The sequence below is a fragment of the Carcharodon carcharias genome, chromosome 13, assembly GCF_017639515.1.
Source record: "Carcharodon carcharias isolate sCarCar2 chromosome 13, sCarCar2.pri, whole genome shotgun sequence".
NCBI lineage: Eukaryota > Metazoa > Chordata > Chondrichthyes > Lamniformes > Lamnidae > Carcharodon > Carcharodon carcharias.
In genome coordinates this window covers 18,412,766-18,430,825 of record NC_054479.1, presented here as the reverse complement: position 1 = coordinate 18,430,825, position 18,060 = coordinate 18,412,766, and the positions used below count along the sequence as shown (strand labels likewise).

Sequence of the window (18,060 nt, the reverse complement as noted above, 5' to 3'; positions counted from 1 at the left end):
TTGATAAAACAAACTAAGGAAGTTTAAAAGAGATAAGAATCTTACCTCCCAACACAAACGAACAACAGCAGAGCGAAAAATGAAAAGATAAGGAAAGACACCGCCATCGTCTTCTTACGCCCAATCCGATCAATAATCCATAATGTCACTAAAACACCTGCAGAAAGATCAACATGCCCACATGAATGATGAACCCAGGTGCTGTGACATGGATTTTTATCTAGGTGGCATGAGTTAATTCTGCATGTATTTTTAATAAATAATTGTTCCTACTTTATTTTTTCTTGTGACTGTGAATTCAGCCAGTGGTACAACCATGGAATCCTAGCAAAGTTCATTCACGTCCACACCCAGTGTTATTGCACACACAAATGCTTTCCTGCAAGGGCCAATCCACCTTGGATTGGAAGGAGGAACTTCAGTGTATCTGGTTTCATGCTGGTATAATTCTCACCTCTGAGTCAGAGGTTGTGGGTTCAAGGCCCATTCCAGAAAGTGACTACATAAATTTAGGTTAAAACTTCAGAGCAGTATTAAGGGAGTGCTGCCTTGTTTTACAAAGTACTTTTTCAAAAAGAGCTGAGTTCCCCTTGTGTTCAAGCCAAGATTCATCCTTCAACCACCTCCAAAAGAAAGAACTTGCATTTATATTGTGCCTTTCATGACCTCAAGACATCACAAAGTGCTTTTCAACCAATGAAGTACTTTTGAAGTGTAGTAATTGTTCTAATACAGGAAATATGGCAGCCAATTTGTTTAGCTGAGTCCAAAGACAACATTGAGATGAATGACCAGTTAAAGTTATCCTTTTCGTGATGGTGATTGAGGGATAAATAATAATCAGAGCACCAACAAACTTACTAGCTGTTCTTCTAATTGCTGTTTGTGGGACGATTGCAGTTTGCAAATTGGCCACTGCGTTTGCCTGTAAAACAGTGACTATACTACAAAGGCAAGTACATTTATTCACTGAGCCATCAGGAGCTGTCTTCTTCATTTCTTTGAATACCTTTCATCGTTGGATGAAAGTTGATTGGAATATGCAAAGACTTATTGGACAAACATTCTGTGGAAACAAAATAATACCTATGCTATTGGAATATTGCATTATGAGGATGACAAATGTCTCTGCAATTATTCAGTACTGGAAAATATAAGTTATTAGACTAATATCCTGGAGTTCTCACTCAATTTTCTTCCCCCTTCCGCCACCCAATGATAAATCAATGATAAATCCACTCATGAATGCAGAATAGAACACCTCCCAAGCTCTTACCTGGGAATTCTGACAATGTAGTCCAGAGAAGGTCTGTGTAATCTGTGACATTCAGGTATTTACATTCCAACGTACACCTTCCCTCAGGTTTCTTACCACCTGTCGACACTAAAAAAAATTAAGTAAAATTACCTTCAGCCCATGTACCCATGCCAAGTGAAAATTATTCACACACTAATTTATATTTTTTGTCGATTTTCTCTCCTGAAGAGACTGACATGCTGTATTCAAAAGAAATGTGTTTATGGCTTTACATAGTAACGAGAGCAATCTTCCTTTAAGACGTGTGATTGAATAACAGGAGAAATATGTAATTGTGTATTGTGGAATCGGCTCAAAATGCAGGAAATATTCAGTTAATTGGAGGCGTAGTGGTATTATCAGAGGGCTAGTAATCTAGAGACCCAGGGTAATGCACTGGAGACTTGGGTTTGAATCCCACCACGGCAGATCGCAGAATTTGATTTCAATAAAAATGTGGAATTAAGAGCCTAATGATGAAACGATTGTCCTCTGAAATGGCCTAGCAAGCCACTCAGTTGTATCAAACTGCTAAAAAACCAATAAAGAGGAATGAAACCAGATGGAGCACCCAGCATCAGAAATGATAATGGCAAACCCAGTCCTGTCGACCCCGCAAAGTCCTCCTTACTAACATCTGGGGGCTTGTGCCAAAATTGGGAGAGCTGTCTCACAGATTAGTCAAGCAACAGGATAATCACACAAACATACCTTACAGATCATGTCCTAGAGACCACCATCACCATTCCTTGGTATGTCCTGTACACAAAAAGCAGTAAAAATGCAACCCGGCCAATTACCATCCCATCAGTCTACTGTTCAATCATCAGTAAAGTGATGGAAGGGGTCATCAACAGTGCTATCAAGCGGTACTTGCTTAGCAATAAGCTGTTCGCTAACACTCAGTTGGGTTTTGCCAGGGTCACTCAGCTTCTGACCTCATTACAGCTGAACTCTAGAGGTGAGGTGAGTTAAGGTGACTGCCCTTGACATCAAGGCAGTATTTGACCAAGTGTAGCAAGACTGGAGTCAATGGGAATCAGGGGGAAAACTCACCCCTTTTGGAGTCATACCTAGCACAAAGGAAGATGGTTGCAGTTGTTGGAGGTCAATCATCTCAGTTCCAGGACATCACTGCAGGAGTTCCTCAGGGTAGTCTCTTAGGCCCAACCATCTTCAGCTGCTTCATCAATGAACTTCCTTCCATCATAAGGTCATAAGTGAGGATGTTTGTTGATGATTGCACAATGTTCAGCATCATTCGCAACTCCTCAGATACTGAAGCAGTCAATGTCCAAATGCAGCAAGACCTGAAGAATATTCAGACTTGGGCTGAGAAGTGGCAAGTAATATTCGTGCCACACAAGTGCCAGGTAATGACCATCTCCAGCAAAAGAGAATCTAACCATCACTCCTTGACATTCAATGGCATTACCATCACTGAATCCCCCACTATTAACATCCTGGGGGTTACCATTGACCAGAAACTGAACTGGACTAGCCATATAAATAATGTGGCCACAATAGCAAGTCAGAGGCTAGGAATCCTGCAACAAGTAACTCACCTCCTGATTCCCCAAAGCCTGTCCACCATCAGGAGTGTGATGGAATACTCTCGGCTTGCCTGGACGTCTGCAGCTCCAACAACACTCAAGAAGCTTGACACAATCCAGGACAAAGCAGCCCACTTGATTGGCACCCCATCCACAAACATTCACTCCCTCCACCACCGACAAACAGTGGCAGGTCTGTGTACCATGTACAAGATGCACTGCATAAATTTATCAAGGCTCCTTAGGCAGCACCTTCCAAACCCACAACCAATACCATCTAGATGGACAAGAGCAGCAGATACCCTACCACCTGGAATTTCCCCTCCAAGCCACTCACCATCCTGACTTGGAAATATATCACCATTCCTTCACTGTCACTGGGTCAAAATCCTGGAACTCCCTGCCTAACAGCACTGTGAGTGTACCTACACCACATGGACTGCAGCGGTTTAAAGAGGCAGCTCACCACCACCTTCTCAAGGGAAATTAGGGATGGGCAATAAATGCTGGCCCAGCCAGCGATACCCACATTCTGCAAATGAATAATAAAAAAATACTTAGCTAATATCATGATTGAGCTTCAAAAGAATGAGAGAGGTAAGGATTCCTGCATGTTTGAGGTCCTGAGAAGACAGACTCAGAATAGGAAATGGTGATAGGAAGGAGTAACAAGCCCAGAGAACCATGGATGACCAGAGGTATTCAGGATACGATGAGAAGGAAAAGAGGCTTTTAGCAGCTACAAAGGAAGCAAATCAGCAGAGGCATTAGTGGAGTACAGACAGTGCAGGGTGGAGCTTAAGAAAGCAATTAGGAGAGCAAAGAGGGGATATGAGAAACCTCTCCCTGGTAAAAGTAGGGAAAATCCCAAGCTATTCTATAAGTATATCAATGGGAAGAGGATAACCAGGGAAAGTGTAAGGCCCATTAATGAGTCTTGATATCAACATAAAAGTGACGCAGTGGGAAGGAAGAATATATATAATGCTTTATTAGGAACTGGGTGGAACTCTCAAAGGAACAATAGCAATTAATTAAAAGGCAAAAAGGTAACAGCAGAGAAAAAGATTGGAGCCAAGAGCTGAGAGAAGAATTGCCTATCACATTACATGCTATAATTTGTCCATATAAAACTTAACTAGAAAACTAACATCTAACGTGAAATCCAGCAGCATTTAAATTACTTTTCAGGCTGTTCTTGGCAACAACCCCCAATTCATCACAAATAACACATTGCCTACTTGCATAATCTTAACAGGTAATGTTAGCACCTTGACGGAGATTCCCACTTAATATATCAATGGAACAGCCCATTGAAAATGAGTGAGCAACAAATACAGATGATGATTCACTCCAAAAAGTGTTCTGTTGGGCAAATCAGTTTCTTTCCATGTTATTGGAGTTAAGTTAAGACCTATATTGTCATTTAGCTGGAGTTGTTTCTTTAATATTGACTTTGGTCCATTAGAACAGCTTTCAGAACTACAGTCAATGTGGATCAACAAAATTTGCCCTCTCCTCCCCCATCACTATACTGGTAAAATAGGGAGATGTACTTACTGCTACACACGTCACCTGCCTGGAAAAGCTCTGTGGTTAATAGAACGAGTCCATAATAGGAGAAAGCATTGGAAAACCTGAAAACAGAAGCAGAGGCCAATCACTCGACAATGTAACCTTCCCTTCTCCACATTATGAACCCTGTGCAGAGATGTTGGCTAGTCTAAAATTAACTAAGGGCGGAATCGTCCCAGATTTGCACAAAGTACGGTAGCAGGCGGGGAAAAAGTTGATTTACCTGCCAGACGTAATGGCGGGTTTTCACGCCGTATTGTTCCCTTCCCACCTCATTAATTATTCACTCACAGGAAGCATGCTGTTTCGCTGTGGGCAGTCTCTGATTCACCCGCCATACCACCACCTCGCCCCTTCACACCTGGTGCCATATTTAAACTGCAGCCGCATGCACATCACTCAGTGCTTCCAGCTCAGGGCTTCTCCACAGAAACCATTGCTCTGAAAAGCAAGAAGACTGCAGCGCCCTGAGTCAGTGAAGCACCCCAGAATGCCTTTTGGACACCGAGGAGGCCCGTCGTGATGTTCTCTATGACCCCCCCACAACCAACCCCCAGCCGCAGGAGGGGCAGCAACAACACCAGTCGGGCTTGGGAGGCGGTGGCAGCGGTGGTCAGTGCCAATGCTGCCCACAAGAGATTGGCCATCCAGTGCAGAAAGAAGATGAACGATCTCATCCGTGCCCCCAGGGTAAGTCAATCATCTCATCACTCTGAACTCAGACATTCAGAAGCCCATTACTCATTCAGTGGCATCTCACTCACTGCCAGCTCAAGAGACATCACCATTCACTCCCTCACACACACCCTCAAACTCCATCTGATCTCACCTCCTCTGGAGATCATCTCCTCATCCCATCCATAGCTCCACTCAGCGCACACACACGCACACCTGGCATCCTTCTCTTGGCTTGGCATGCGCCTTGCTCACACTCTCTCCATTTGTCTTTATGCAGGACAAGATCGCGCACAATAAAAGGGAGAGGTCCCAGACTGGGGGTGGAGTCCCAGACATCAAGGCCCTCACTCCCTTTGAAGACTGCGCACTAGAGCTGGTCGGAGAGGACGTGGACCATTCCTGTGGTGATGGCGAGGTCAGCGCCAAGCAACCAAGTGAGTATTGTGCACCAGATCATCCCTCTAGTGACTCAACCGTGAGTCCACTGTTCTGTGTACCGCAGCGGCCATTCACTAGCAATCTCCACATTCTCTCATAGGCACATCTGCCACATTGCCCTCAGGCAACCTAGGCCCTGACTCCAGCACCAACAGCACCTCCGATAAGGACCCTGAGCACAGCCCTCTCAAAGACCCATCCCAGTGCTCACCCACACCCTCCACAGCACAGCAACACACACCTTAGTGGAACCTACATGTACAGCGGGCTTGGGTTCACTATCTGGTGAACACAGCACACAATCTGTTCCACAGCAGGAGCAGGCAGGGACACCCGAGGTTGCTGGCACTCGGAGGACTGCTGGAGGCAAGAGATCTGTTGAGTCTGAAACAGATGATGAGCCTTGGGACTTGGTCCTAAATCAGTTGCAGCAACATTCACAGGAACAGCAGGAAGGGATGACAGCTGCACTCCTCAGATTGCAAGGCACGATGGAGGAGTCCGTCCACCTTCAGTTCTAGATGATCGCGCCATCATGCCACCACACCAAGGTCAACATTGACAGGATGGCAGCCATCATGGAGACCTTGGTTCAGGACATCTGTCCTGCACTGCTGCGCGGGCTAAACTCCATCGCTGATGCCATAGTTGGCCTCCAGCAGTGTCAGCGCGAGAGGTGTGTGGGGCAGCTGGATTTCACTCCAGCTGCCCCTTCTGCTCAAGGACTCAGGTAGGGGCCGTCGGCCACCCATAGGCCTGAATTTTCAGCTTGGTGGGCGGGCGGGATCGGTGGGCCCGGGATCTTCCCCCGACTGCGATGAAGCATGTGGTGGAAAGCTCAGCGCTGTCGGGGTGGAAGCTGGAGGGGGGCAGGCGATGGTGTCAACGAGGTCTTGGGCATGTGCTGAGAGCTGCCTCAGGGAACTGCAGACCCGAAAACCATGAAATAAAGTTTTGAAATTCAGAAAAAAAATGTCCAAACAAGACAAGCCGGCACCTGAACATATAAATGATAAAAATGCTGTCCACAGTTCTCTTATTTTAATTTTATTTAATAACGGAAACCTCATCCCGCTCTTGGATGATGTTTGATGAAAAATGCAAAGTCTGCCTGGCTGATTCACCCATAACGAAAAATTGGAGGCAATTGCGCTGTTAATGAGCTTAATTGTCCTCTTAATTGTTGGCGGGTGTGCTTCCAACATTTTGTGCATGCCTGCCGAGCAAAATATCGCGTAAGCGCAACATGACATCGCAACGCTTGCCCGATGTCTTCTCTTGCAATTTTACACCTGATTAGGTCTGGTGCGTGCCAGCCTGCCTGCAAGACGTAAAATTCTGCCCATAGTGGGGAGGACCAGCAGCTCAACACATCAGCTCCAGCTCCACAGACCGAGGAGGGTGCACCTGCCCCGCATCACGAGATCAAAAGCAGGCTGGAGCCCTCCATGTCTTGGGCCCTCCAGAGGATGCCCGCCAAGGTCATCACAGACAGGACGTAGCAGTCAGCAGGCAGCCTCCATCTCTGCTGTGGATGTTGGGAGGGGCACCAAGACGTAGCAGTAGGGTAGGAAGGTTAAGAAAATGTAGTTTCACCATATGGGCACAGGCGTTAATTATTTGTACATATTGTTGACTATTTTAAATAAACTCCCAACAATGTCACCCTCTCAATGGCTTCTTGTTATGATTAACAGTGCTCGCGTCAGTCTGAAGTGAAAGTTTGGTTCCTGCACAAAATAAAGGCAGGTGTCTCAGTCCAGGGCCTCCTCCCTGTGCTTTGTGCAATCTTCCCAGCACACTGATGGTGCACCTTCACAGTCACTGGACACCTCAGGCATGCGTGCACCTCGATGGGGCTTATCATTGCTGCCAGAATGTCCTGGGCCGGTGAGACAGAGTTCCGTCATTTTCTCTGTGTGCTCTCAACAACTTTGAGGTGCAGCCAGCTCCCCCATCTCATCAGCATCAGCGTCCAGTGAAAGCGTGGTCCTGAAGGCTTCAGCTCACAAAGGATACCATAGGATCAGGAGATATTAAAGTTTCCCCACTACATCTTCATGATATGACCCTGTTCACAGAGTGTGCAAGTGAGCTGCCATCAGGAGACAGACATTCACAAAAGCTATGTGAGGATATATGGAATGTCCCCACTGCATGTCATCATCATCCTCCTGGAATGGACTGTGGGCATCTGCTATGTCTCCATTACAGGAGCCTTATCACAGAGGGTATATGTGTTGCCATCAGCCAGACAGGAGTCAAATATTCACAGATGCAATATGGGGATCTATGGAATGTCTTCACTGCATATTGTCATCATCCTCCACAAATCTAGTGGCTATGATGGCCTACCAAGCATGCCTGCCTCGTTTGGACAACATGATGGACTCATCGTTGTCATCCTCACCTTCGAGGACCACATCACCCTTATCCCCGTTGACACCCTCCTCATCGGAGGAGATATGCAGCTTCTCCATCTCCTCCTCAGGCAGCTCCTCCCCCTGATACGGTGCCAGGTTGTGAAGGGCAGGTGATAGTGATGCGTGACACTCTCTGTGGACTGTATTGCAGGGTTCCACCAGACCAGTCCAGGCGCCGGAACCTCATTTTCAACATCCCAATTGTTTGCTCCAGCAAAATGCGAGTTACAGCATGAGCCTCATTGTACCCTCTCTCTGCTGCACACTGGGGCCACCGCAAGGGCTTCATCAGCCATGTCCTCTGCAGGTAGCCCTTGTCCCTGAGAATCCAACCCTGCAGCCTCCATGGACCCTGGAAGATGTCAGGGATCTGAGACCTACTGAGAATGTAGGAGTCGTGGACACTCCCTGGGAACCGTGCACAGACCTGCAGAATACGTCTGCTGTGATCGCAGACCAGCTGAACATTCAGCGAGTGGAAGCCCTTGCAGTTCACATACTGCACTGCTTGTTGGCATGGAGATCTAAGCACAACGTGAGTGCAGCCGTAGCATCCTGCACCTGTGGAAAACCTGAGACCTGCGCAAATCCCAGTGCTCTTGCTTCTTGGCTTGCCTGATCCTGGTCGAAATTCACAAAGTTGTGTGCCTTTGCGAATATGGCGTCCATGACCTCCTAGATTCACTTGTGTTTGGAGGCTTGCAAGATCCTGCACAGGTCACCTGTGGAGCCCTAAAAGGGGCCACTGTCGTAAAAATTGAGCACCGTGGTCACTTTCACGGCCACTGGCAGTGGATGCCCTCCAAATCCCCGTGGTGCCAAAGCCTGCAGCAGGTGGTATATGTGACTGACCCGTTCCCTGGACATGCGCAGCCTTTGGCAACACTGGTTTTCGGTCATCTGCAGGAATGAAAGCATGTCTGTAGACCCTGGGTGTGGCTAGGCATGACCTGCGATGGCTTGCTGTGGCTCTTCAGCGTCATGGCCAGGAGCCCCAGCCACCCCTTCTTCTTGAGGGTGCTGCTCCTCCCTCTGCCCAGCCAGACACCTCCGTCACTCTCTTCTCTTTCATTTCTGCTCCCTGTAAGCCATGAGGTGTACAGCTAGGTCACCAGGCTCCATGCTCCTGGATATACTCCTCCTACAGGATGAAAGAGAGAGATGTGTGGGTTAGCATTGGTCTCCGAGGGAGCTCTCATGGTTACATGTGCGACTCCGGCTCCGCCTCAAGGCCCTTTAACACATGCTGGAGGGTGATAGCCACCACTCGGACGGCCATAGTTTAGTGCGCTGCATGGCTGCCCGAAACCCCACCCACCTGCTCCCCAGTCCACATGAACGACTGGCGGCAGCTTCGACCACTGGACTGTACTCTCAGCTCAGACGCAGGCATTCTCCCAACCCGCATTGCAGGCAGCGCTGTTAGCTGGAACCGTTGGGTAGACTGGTCCAAATCTGAATGAAGACATTGCAAGGGGCTATGAGCGCCTCCATTAGTGACTGCTCCATGGCCAGCTTTCACAAGGAGATGATACAACTTGCCCAGTTGTCCAATTGTTCTGCAGCCCCCTAAAACGCTCATTAATTTGCAGTCTGCACCCTAGGGGTGAAAGGTTCAGGAGCATTTGGTGACAATTTCGCGCCTCTGCACTGATAAGCTAGAGGCCTGACGCCAAGCGTGTCAACGTAGCTGTCCCTGAGCTGTCTCACCTGTGGAAGAATGCTCACTTTATAAAAGGTTTCCCTAATGTGTGGCTGCTTCCCTCTCTCCCCCGCATGTGCTTTTGCACTACCATCAGACTGTGCTGCCTTTCACCCCACGCCCCCCACCCCTCACCACCCCCCTCCCCACTTCGCCCCAACCGCAGTGCAGCTCTTGCCATGGCACTACACTATCAGGCAGCTGGGAAAAAACGACTTGCCTATGCCCTCCCCTGAATGCGCGGCACCCCTGCCTTAAAGTCGAAGGGTGACCCTCGTGAGTGCTTGCAACATTAGTGTGCACTCACCTCCAAGTTCCCGCGAAGTTCAGCTCGCCTGGTGCACGCCCTTTAAATGCTGTTGTGAATCACGTCGTTCTGAAGTCACGCTGACGTGGGAGGTAGATTTGACATGAGGAGATGATTTTGGCAGGCAGGTAAGATGATGAGATGCGAATGCATTGAAATTACGTTCCCGACGGATGGCAGGAAAGGTGGCCCGCCAATGACGGGCAGAGCAAACGATGGCTAATTGGTTTCATGACGATGTGAAACTGATTAATGGTCTTTGTTGTTCCCCGCCCCCCCACACTTGCCATAACACTCGCCACCAGTGGGGGCAGATGATTCCGCCCTATGATTATTCCAGGTAACAGGTTTGAACTATATTTATCAGACTAATATATTCTTTTGGACTTTCAATTTCGATTGCAAGGAAAACATTCCCAAATTTGTGCATTTTTAATCAGTTTGCTAAAATGTTCTGTATTTCCCTATCATCTCTTGAAAACTCAACAAGTGTGTTACTTCTTTCCTCAGCTCAAGAACAATACAGTGACTACAATAAGGGGGCTGTCAGGGAAGAAAATATTTTTCACATCTGAATTGTCAACTGATACAAAAAGTCAAGAAATGCCAAAGTGAGCACACAATAAATCAATATCATAAGGGAAAACAGCAACATGAGAAATTCTGCTCAAGATTAAAGGATATGAGAGATGGTATACTGCGTGTATTTTCTAAACTTTGGCACATGGAACTAGACTGAAATGATCCCTTCTGATTATGTATAACCTATTTAAATGACACAATTCTGATAATAATTCACAGCAGAATAGTATAAGAGAGTGAATGCATTTTTTTAGTATCAGCACATTTTTAAGATTAGTCGACTCGTCATCTGAATAGCTCGCAGCAACCCAATTACTGTGGATATAAAAACAATGGGTGGAAAAGTGGTGTAATTACTCTAGCACAGAAGGAACTGAGTTAATAACTGTTGGGAATGATTGGCCATAGTACTTTTCATCCACCCATATTCTGAAATGATATCTTGCTTGTTTCAGCTTAGCGCCTTGGCTTATTATTCATGGTCAGTCTTCATTAGTGCAAACAGATGACAAATGCAGTTGGAAAAGTTGGTGTTAGGATGGAAATACTCAAGAAAACTTGGCTTTCCTTATTTTCCATGGAGGATTGAGAGTTCAAAAAATTCTTGGTTTACTGAGCGGATGATCCGAATAATGAAAATTAATTTGCTGTTAAACAAGCTGAAGTTTCCAAAGATGGCTAGGATCGTTCAAGTTATTAAAAAAGAACATTGAATTTCATTCATTTGATATTAAAAAAACAGGCTTACCAAATGAACCATAAAAGGATGGTGGTCATTCGAAACTGTGGTGTGAAGAGGTCCCCAATATGACCACGGTCCTCCTGTCTCAAACAAACATTTGCCAGGTTTAGTTCAGTGAAGGCTGAGGAAAAAGTTTAATTTATTTCACAAGCAGCCAGCAACTACAATCAACAGTTGGGTGCTATGGAATCTGTTAATTCCTGAAAGAATTTTAAAAAAAACACATGCCAACTCATTTATTTTCTCAAATACCGCAGATGCTGAAAATCTGAAATGCTGGAAACACTCCAGTAGAGCAGGTAGCATCAGTGGAGAGAAACAGAGCCAATGTCTCAGGTTGATGATCATAAGATCGATAATAGGACTGCACATTTTTAACAATATGCATATTTAAACCTTTTAGTAACATATGCGTATTTAAGCCCTTTAGTAAGGCCTTTGGCCAACAGCATAAAAGAGCACTCTTATTTCCCAGTACGGTGACAAGCAATGGCAACCGAATAGGATTCTTAATCAAATGGCTGTTCATCTTATGTAATTTGGATAGTGAGTTTTGACAAACTAGTCGACCACAAAGAACATCATAGCAAAGTCCAATTCTGACCTTAACTGACATCCATGTGTGTGCATTTTCCAGCAAGTGTCATTGGATTAGTGATCAGGAGAAGGAACCCTGATTGACATCACCTTGTTTTTGTCTGCGGACAAGGTCAACCATACTACCCCACAGATGTTCAACAAATCCATCAGGATTTAATTCAGGATCTTCCTGATCTGTAATGGTTGGAATCACGCTGGGCAGTTTTATCCATTATGCCATGAAGTCAGTTCACTATTTTCTTTCATTTTTTTTTTTCTATTTCTTGGCTCTCTTTCCCTCTTCGTCCCCACAAGTCAAGTACATTTCCTGACTGAGATGGCAGGCTGGCAAAATACTCATAGATTGGCTGCCCTTTCTGGTTCCGAGCTGACTTCCATGAGGAGCACAAGTTGCAGGTTAATCAACTCTTAGCTTTATCTTTCTATTCACCTTGGCCCCTAGTGGAGTAATTACCCTATAATGGCCAAGCTGTGAAACAATCTTGCCAAGAAATTATAAGGTTAGACAGTGCGTTAGTGCACCACTGGAGTGTAGCATTACAAGGGTCAGACATTATCATTTTCTTTCTTAATTGACATGGAAGAAAGTACAAATGAAGGATTTTTAAGCAAAGAACATGAATAAGTTTAAGAGGCAACTAGATGCATATCTAAAGAAAGAATGGATCAAAGAAAGTAATGAGAAGGTAGACAGGTAGGGTTTAGATTTACCAAAAGGGATGTTCTTGTTCAACCTATTTTCCTGTTATTAAAAATTCTTGTTCTAAGTTTAACAGAAATAATATGTTAATAAAAAATTAACCATTATCCCTTACCTGTCTGGCAACTATCAATTTTCCAAGTGGCATTGGTGCTCCATTTTCTGTAGCAATGCGCTTTAATGTGGCGATGGCTTTTTCTTGGTTCCCAGACAATACGTCATAACGTGCACTTTCTGGAAGCCACTTTAAGGAGAAATAAGACTATCTAATAAACTTAACTTTGGTGTATAATGATGATGGAGTGAGGGTTAGTCAAGCCTTCCCTGTAATCTGATCAGGTAACTTTATTAATATAATCTGGTTAAAAATAATTTGGTCTATTATCAAACCAGACTAAATGATCCAACTCCCCAATATACAGAAATCCAGTTAATTAAATCTTTTTTTGGTTACTTCGCTATACAGAATTCCAATAGATCAAATCAATTTCCATTTTGTTTCATTACAAAGCATTTAGTGAAAAATCCATGATATCCTATGGTGTCTGGTAGTTTGAGCCCTGCTACGTGAACATTTCCTTTGTCAATGATTCATATCAAGTTACCAAGTTGAAAATTGGAGAGGTAGAGGGTTGACAGGAGGATTTAAATTTGTTCCCTTCTTATTAGTCTGTGATTAAGTCATTTATTCCTACCCCCCTCACATTATAACATTATCTTTTTCTCTTTCCCCTCCAACCTTCATTCTCCATCCTCAGTGCCCAGCATCAATTACCCAATGTATAGGTAGAGGGCCTGCCACTAGATTTCTACAAATGCTCTTGTGAGCTGCTACTACAAGGTGTGCTAGGTGTACCTTGGATCACTACCTTTAGATTCTCTCTTTTTCGTGGGAAAGAGCCTAGCCTCTTCTCAACCTTCCTCCTGATAGTTCAAATTACAGCCTCACTGTGTGAGGACTCAAATGTCCTGGTCTTGCCACATTAGGTGAACCGAATGAACTGATTACTTTTCCCACTACTCCCTCAAATTCATACATTCCCATCATTTTCTATTCAAGTTTTTCTTTCAGTGGAAATACCTACAAAACACAAGACGGCGAAAATCATAAGAGGCACTGCAGAAAGAATGAGCAACCAGCGCCAGCCTAGTGTGGGCATCACCACCACTGCCAGCAGTACCTCAAACACTGTCCCAAAGGCCCAGAACACCTGAAAATGAAGAGAGCTCCAATTAAGCACAATCCATAGATGCTGAGAAAGCTCGATATTAATTATGGATAGTCTGGATTTTTTATTCCTTTTCTTTTCTTAAATATCTCTCCCAGTCATGTAATAATTCTCTGCCCGGAGGCAGGGAGGCAGCAATGCCAATCAATAACTGAGCTTTAGGAAGTACACTGGAATGGTCTGGGAAATGATTCAAAATTCATATTTTCTCCATGGACCTTGTGGGTAATTGTTTAACTTCAGCTTAATGAAGGGGGAGCTTTGTTTTGTATCTTATCTATGTTGCACTTAACCTGGGAGGGCTAAAATTTTCTATCTAATACGTGCAACACTTTGGACAACTTGAAAGGGCAGCATTAACGAAGCTGTATTGTACCCCATTCCATGCATTACTTGATTTGGGAGAAATTGATGGAACACAGTGGATAGAACATTATCCTGCATCTAACTTAGGCTATACCTGATCTTGGAGCACTTGTTATTGAGACCCAGTGTAAAAATTGTTTTTTCCCAGCAGTGACGTCCCTCAGCTTAGTTAACACAAAGAAAAATTCAATATCCCTCCCACAAGTAATAAAAGGTGGTACACATTGCAAGAGAATGATCATGTTCCACTGACCTCTATTAGTAAGATGCACTTTGCTCTTGACTTCATTGGAAGGAATTCTGCATATAGCGTTACCCTGTATGGAGCAACCAAGACTAGAAATAATTATTTATTTATTCATTTAGAATGAAGAAGTTTAAGTTATCTTAAACTTTAAAGTGATGCACTCACGATTGTGGAACACCTCCAATCCCAAAGCCTACCAAACCTCTGAGCACAAGGATCCAGCTGTAGATTGGTGAAAAGGCACTCAGTATTCCATAGTACAATGTCCAGAGTACGCTAACTTTCAGACCCTGGAGTTAACACATAAAAACATAGATGGTTAATACAAGACTCTAACAGTGGCAAGAGATTTAGGCATAGAAATTCTTCTCAGGAAGTAGCACAAAATGGGCAGAACCAGATTGGCCGTTTGTTATAATCAATGCCTGATACTCAGCTCCATTGCAGTCCATGGAAGTAAATACTTGTCTCTGCATAAAACGGGTGGCCAATCTGAACCACTGCCTTTGAGGAATTTCTACCCATTAACAACAGCTCACCTTGGGATCAAAAGTTTAAGAGTGTTAACCCACACTGGAAATTGAGCACATAAATTAGGTTAACACCACTGATGGAGATTAAAAGTACTGATGGAGGTTAAAAAATGTTTTGCTTGATATTCTGGAAGGATAAGATAAAATTGGGCAAAGTACACACATCATTTAAACCTAATTTAGTTGCTGGCGTTCTGCCAGCAAATGTGGTAGACTCTGACACAGACCTTTCTGAATTACAAAAACTTAAAATATTGTTACTTCAAGACATTAAGCACTCCAACACTGTGCTGTGGAATAATAAGAGGCAGGTTCACATTTATGATTCACCACATGGTGAACTCAAAACTAAGCTCTTCCATTGTATGGGACACCTAGCTTCAGCAGCAGGGTTACAGACAATGAATACCTGGTACAGTTTAAATCTAATTGCTAGGCATTTTGAGGTTGCTTGGAACAATGTAGGAAACCAAAGATGGAAACACATTTTCAAGTGCTGAGCCACAGGCTGGTCAGGGTCACAACTGTGTCTGCAATGGAGGTATTTGGTCACCCAATCTGTGAGAAGACTACACCATAAGCAGCAAATAGAGTTTATTAGATTAAGAAGGATGTATATGTAAATTGCTGAGCCACACAGAAGGAATTCTTGTTGCTGTGGACAATTAGAGGGGAGGTGATGGCGTAGTGGTATTGTTGCTGGATGAGTAATCCAGAGACCTAGGGTAATGCTCTGGGGATCTGGGTTCAAACCCTGCTATGGCAGATAGTGGAATTTAAAGTCAATAAAATCTGGAATTAAAAGTTTAATGATGACCATGAAACCATTGTCGATTGTTGTAAAAATGCATCTGGTTCACTAATGTGCCGTCCTTACTTGGTCTGGCCTACATGTGACTCCAAATGTGGTTGACTCTTAAAAGGCCTAGTAAGCTACTCAGTTGTATCAAACCTCTACAAAGTCACAAAAAAGGAATGAAGCCGGATGGACCACCCAGATTTGACCTAGGCACTGGAAAGGACAACAGCAATCTCAGCCATGTCAACCCTGTAAAGTCCTCCTTACTAACATCTGGGGGCTAGTGCCAAAATAGGGAGAGCTGTCTCACAGACTTGTCAAGCAACAGCCTGACATAGTCATCCTCATGGAATCATATCTTACAAATAATATCCCAGACACCACCATCACCAGCCCTGAGTATGTCCTGTCCCAGCAGAGGTGATGGCACAGTGGTATACAGTCAGGAGCGAGTTGCCCTCAACATCAACTCCAGAACTTATGAAGTCTCATGGCATCAGGTCAAACATGGGCAAGGAAACCTCCTGCTGATTATCACATATGGCCCTCCCTCAGCTGATTTATCAGTACGACTCTATGGAGGAAGCACTGAGAGTGGCAAGGGTGCAGAATGCACTCTGGGTGGGGGACTTGAATGTCCATCACCAAGAGTGGCTCAGTAGCACCACTACTGGCCAAGTGCTAAAGGGCATAGCTGCTAGACTGGGTCTGTGGCAGATGGTGAGGGAAAAACATACTTATCCTCACCAACCTGCCTGCTGCAGATGCATCTGTCCATGACAGTATTGGTAGGAGTAACCACTGCACAGTCATTGTGGAGACAAAATCCTGCCTTCACTCACATTGAGCATACCCTCCATCGTGTCGTGTGGCACTACCACTGTGCTAAATGGGATAGATTTCAACAGATCCAGCAACTCAAGACCGGACATCCATGAGGTGCTGTGGGCCGTCAGCAGCAACAGAGTTGTACTCGAACACAATCTATAACCTCATAGCCCAGCATATCCCCCACTCTGCCATTACCATCAAGCCAGGGATCAACCCTGGTTCAATGAAGAGTGCAAGAAGGCATGCCAGGAGCAGCACTAAGCATACCTAAAAATGAGGTGTCAAGCTGGTGAAGCAAGACTACTTGTGTGCCAAACAGCATAAGCAACAAGTGATAGACAGAGCTAAGTGATCCCACAACCAACAGATCAGATCTAAGCTCTGTAGTCCTGCCACATCCAGTCGTGAATGGTGGTGGAAAATTAAACAATTCACTGGAGGAGGAAGTTCCACAAATAGCCCCATTCTCAACGATGAAGGAGCCCAGCACATCAGTGCAAAAGTTAAGGCTGAAGCATTTGATATAGTCTTCAGCCAGAAGTGCCGAGTGGAGAATCCACCTCAGCCTCTTCCAGATGCCAGTCTTCAGCCAATTTGATTCACTCCATGTGATATCAAGAAACGGCTGTAGGCACTGGATACTGCAAAGGCTATGGGCCCTGACAATATTCCGGCAATAGGACTGAAGATTTGTGCTCCAGAACTTGCCATGCCCCTAGCCAAGCTGTTCCAGTACAGCTACAACACTGGCATCTATCCGGCTACGTGGAAAATTGCCCAGGTATGTCCTGTTTACAAAAAGCAGGACAAATCCAACTCAGACAAATTTCCGTCCCATCACTCTATTCTCGATCATCAGTAATGTAATGGAAGGGGTCATAAACAGTGCTATCAAGCAGCACCTGCTTAGCAATAACCTGCTCACTGACGCCCAGTTTGGGTTCCGCCAGGACCTCTCAGCTCCTGATCTCATTACAGCCTTGATTCAAACATGGACAAAAGACCTGAACTCCTGAGGTGAGGTGAGAGTAGCTGCCCTTGACATCAAGGCAGCATTTGACCGAGTGTGGCATCAAGGAGCCCTAGCAAAGCTGGAGTCAATGGGAATCAGGGGGAAAACTCTCCGCTAGTTGGAGTCATACCTAGCACAAAGGAAGATGGTTGTGGTTGTTGGAGGTCAGTCATCTCAGCTCCAGGACTTCAGTGCAGGAGTTCCTCAGGGTAGTGTCCTAGGCCCAACCATTTCAGCTGCTTCACCAATGACCTTCCTTTCATCATAAGGTCAGAGGTGGGGATGTTTGTTGATAATCGCATAATGTTCAGCACCATTCATGACCCCTCAGATACTGAAACAATCCATGTTCAAATGCAGCAAGACCTGGACAAATCCCAGGCTTGGGCCGACAAATGGCAAATAACATTCGCGCCACACATGTGTCAGACAATGACCATCTCCAA

General features: G+C 45.0%; 1 protein-coding gene across 1 annotated transcript in view; it reads right to left on the bottom strand.

The window, feature by feature from the left end:
• The window catches only part of LOC121286010 (synaptic vesicle 2-related protein-like), a 56,797-nt gene that overhangs the window by 12,423 nt on the left and 26,314 nt on the right, over nucleotides 1-18,060 (bottom strand). The window contains exons 6-13 of the mRNA XM_041203032.1: nucleotides 14,605-14,729; nucleotides 14,446-14,509; nucleotides 13,683-13,808; nucleotides 12,713-12,841; nucleotides 11,304-11,377; nucleotides 4,411-4,487; nucleotides 1,277-1,384; nucleotides 46-157 (exon numbers count right to left, since the gene is read on the bottom strand). Coding sequence (XP_041058966.1) covers nucleotides 46-157; nucleotides 1,277-1,384; nucleotides 4,411-4,487; nucleotides 11,304-11,377; nucleotides 12,713-12,841; nucleotides 13,683-13,808; nucleotides 14,446-14,509; nucleotides 14,605-14,729 — 815 coding nt within the window. The remainder of the gene's footprint in view (nucleotides 1-45; nucleotides 158-1,276; nucleotides 1,385-4,410; nucleotides 4,488-11,303; nucleotides 11,378-12,712; nucleotides 12,842-13,682; nucleotides 13,809-14,445; nucleotides 14,510-14,604; nucleotides 14,730-18,060) is intronic.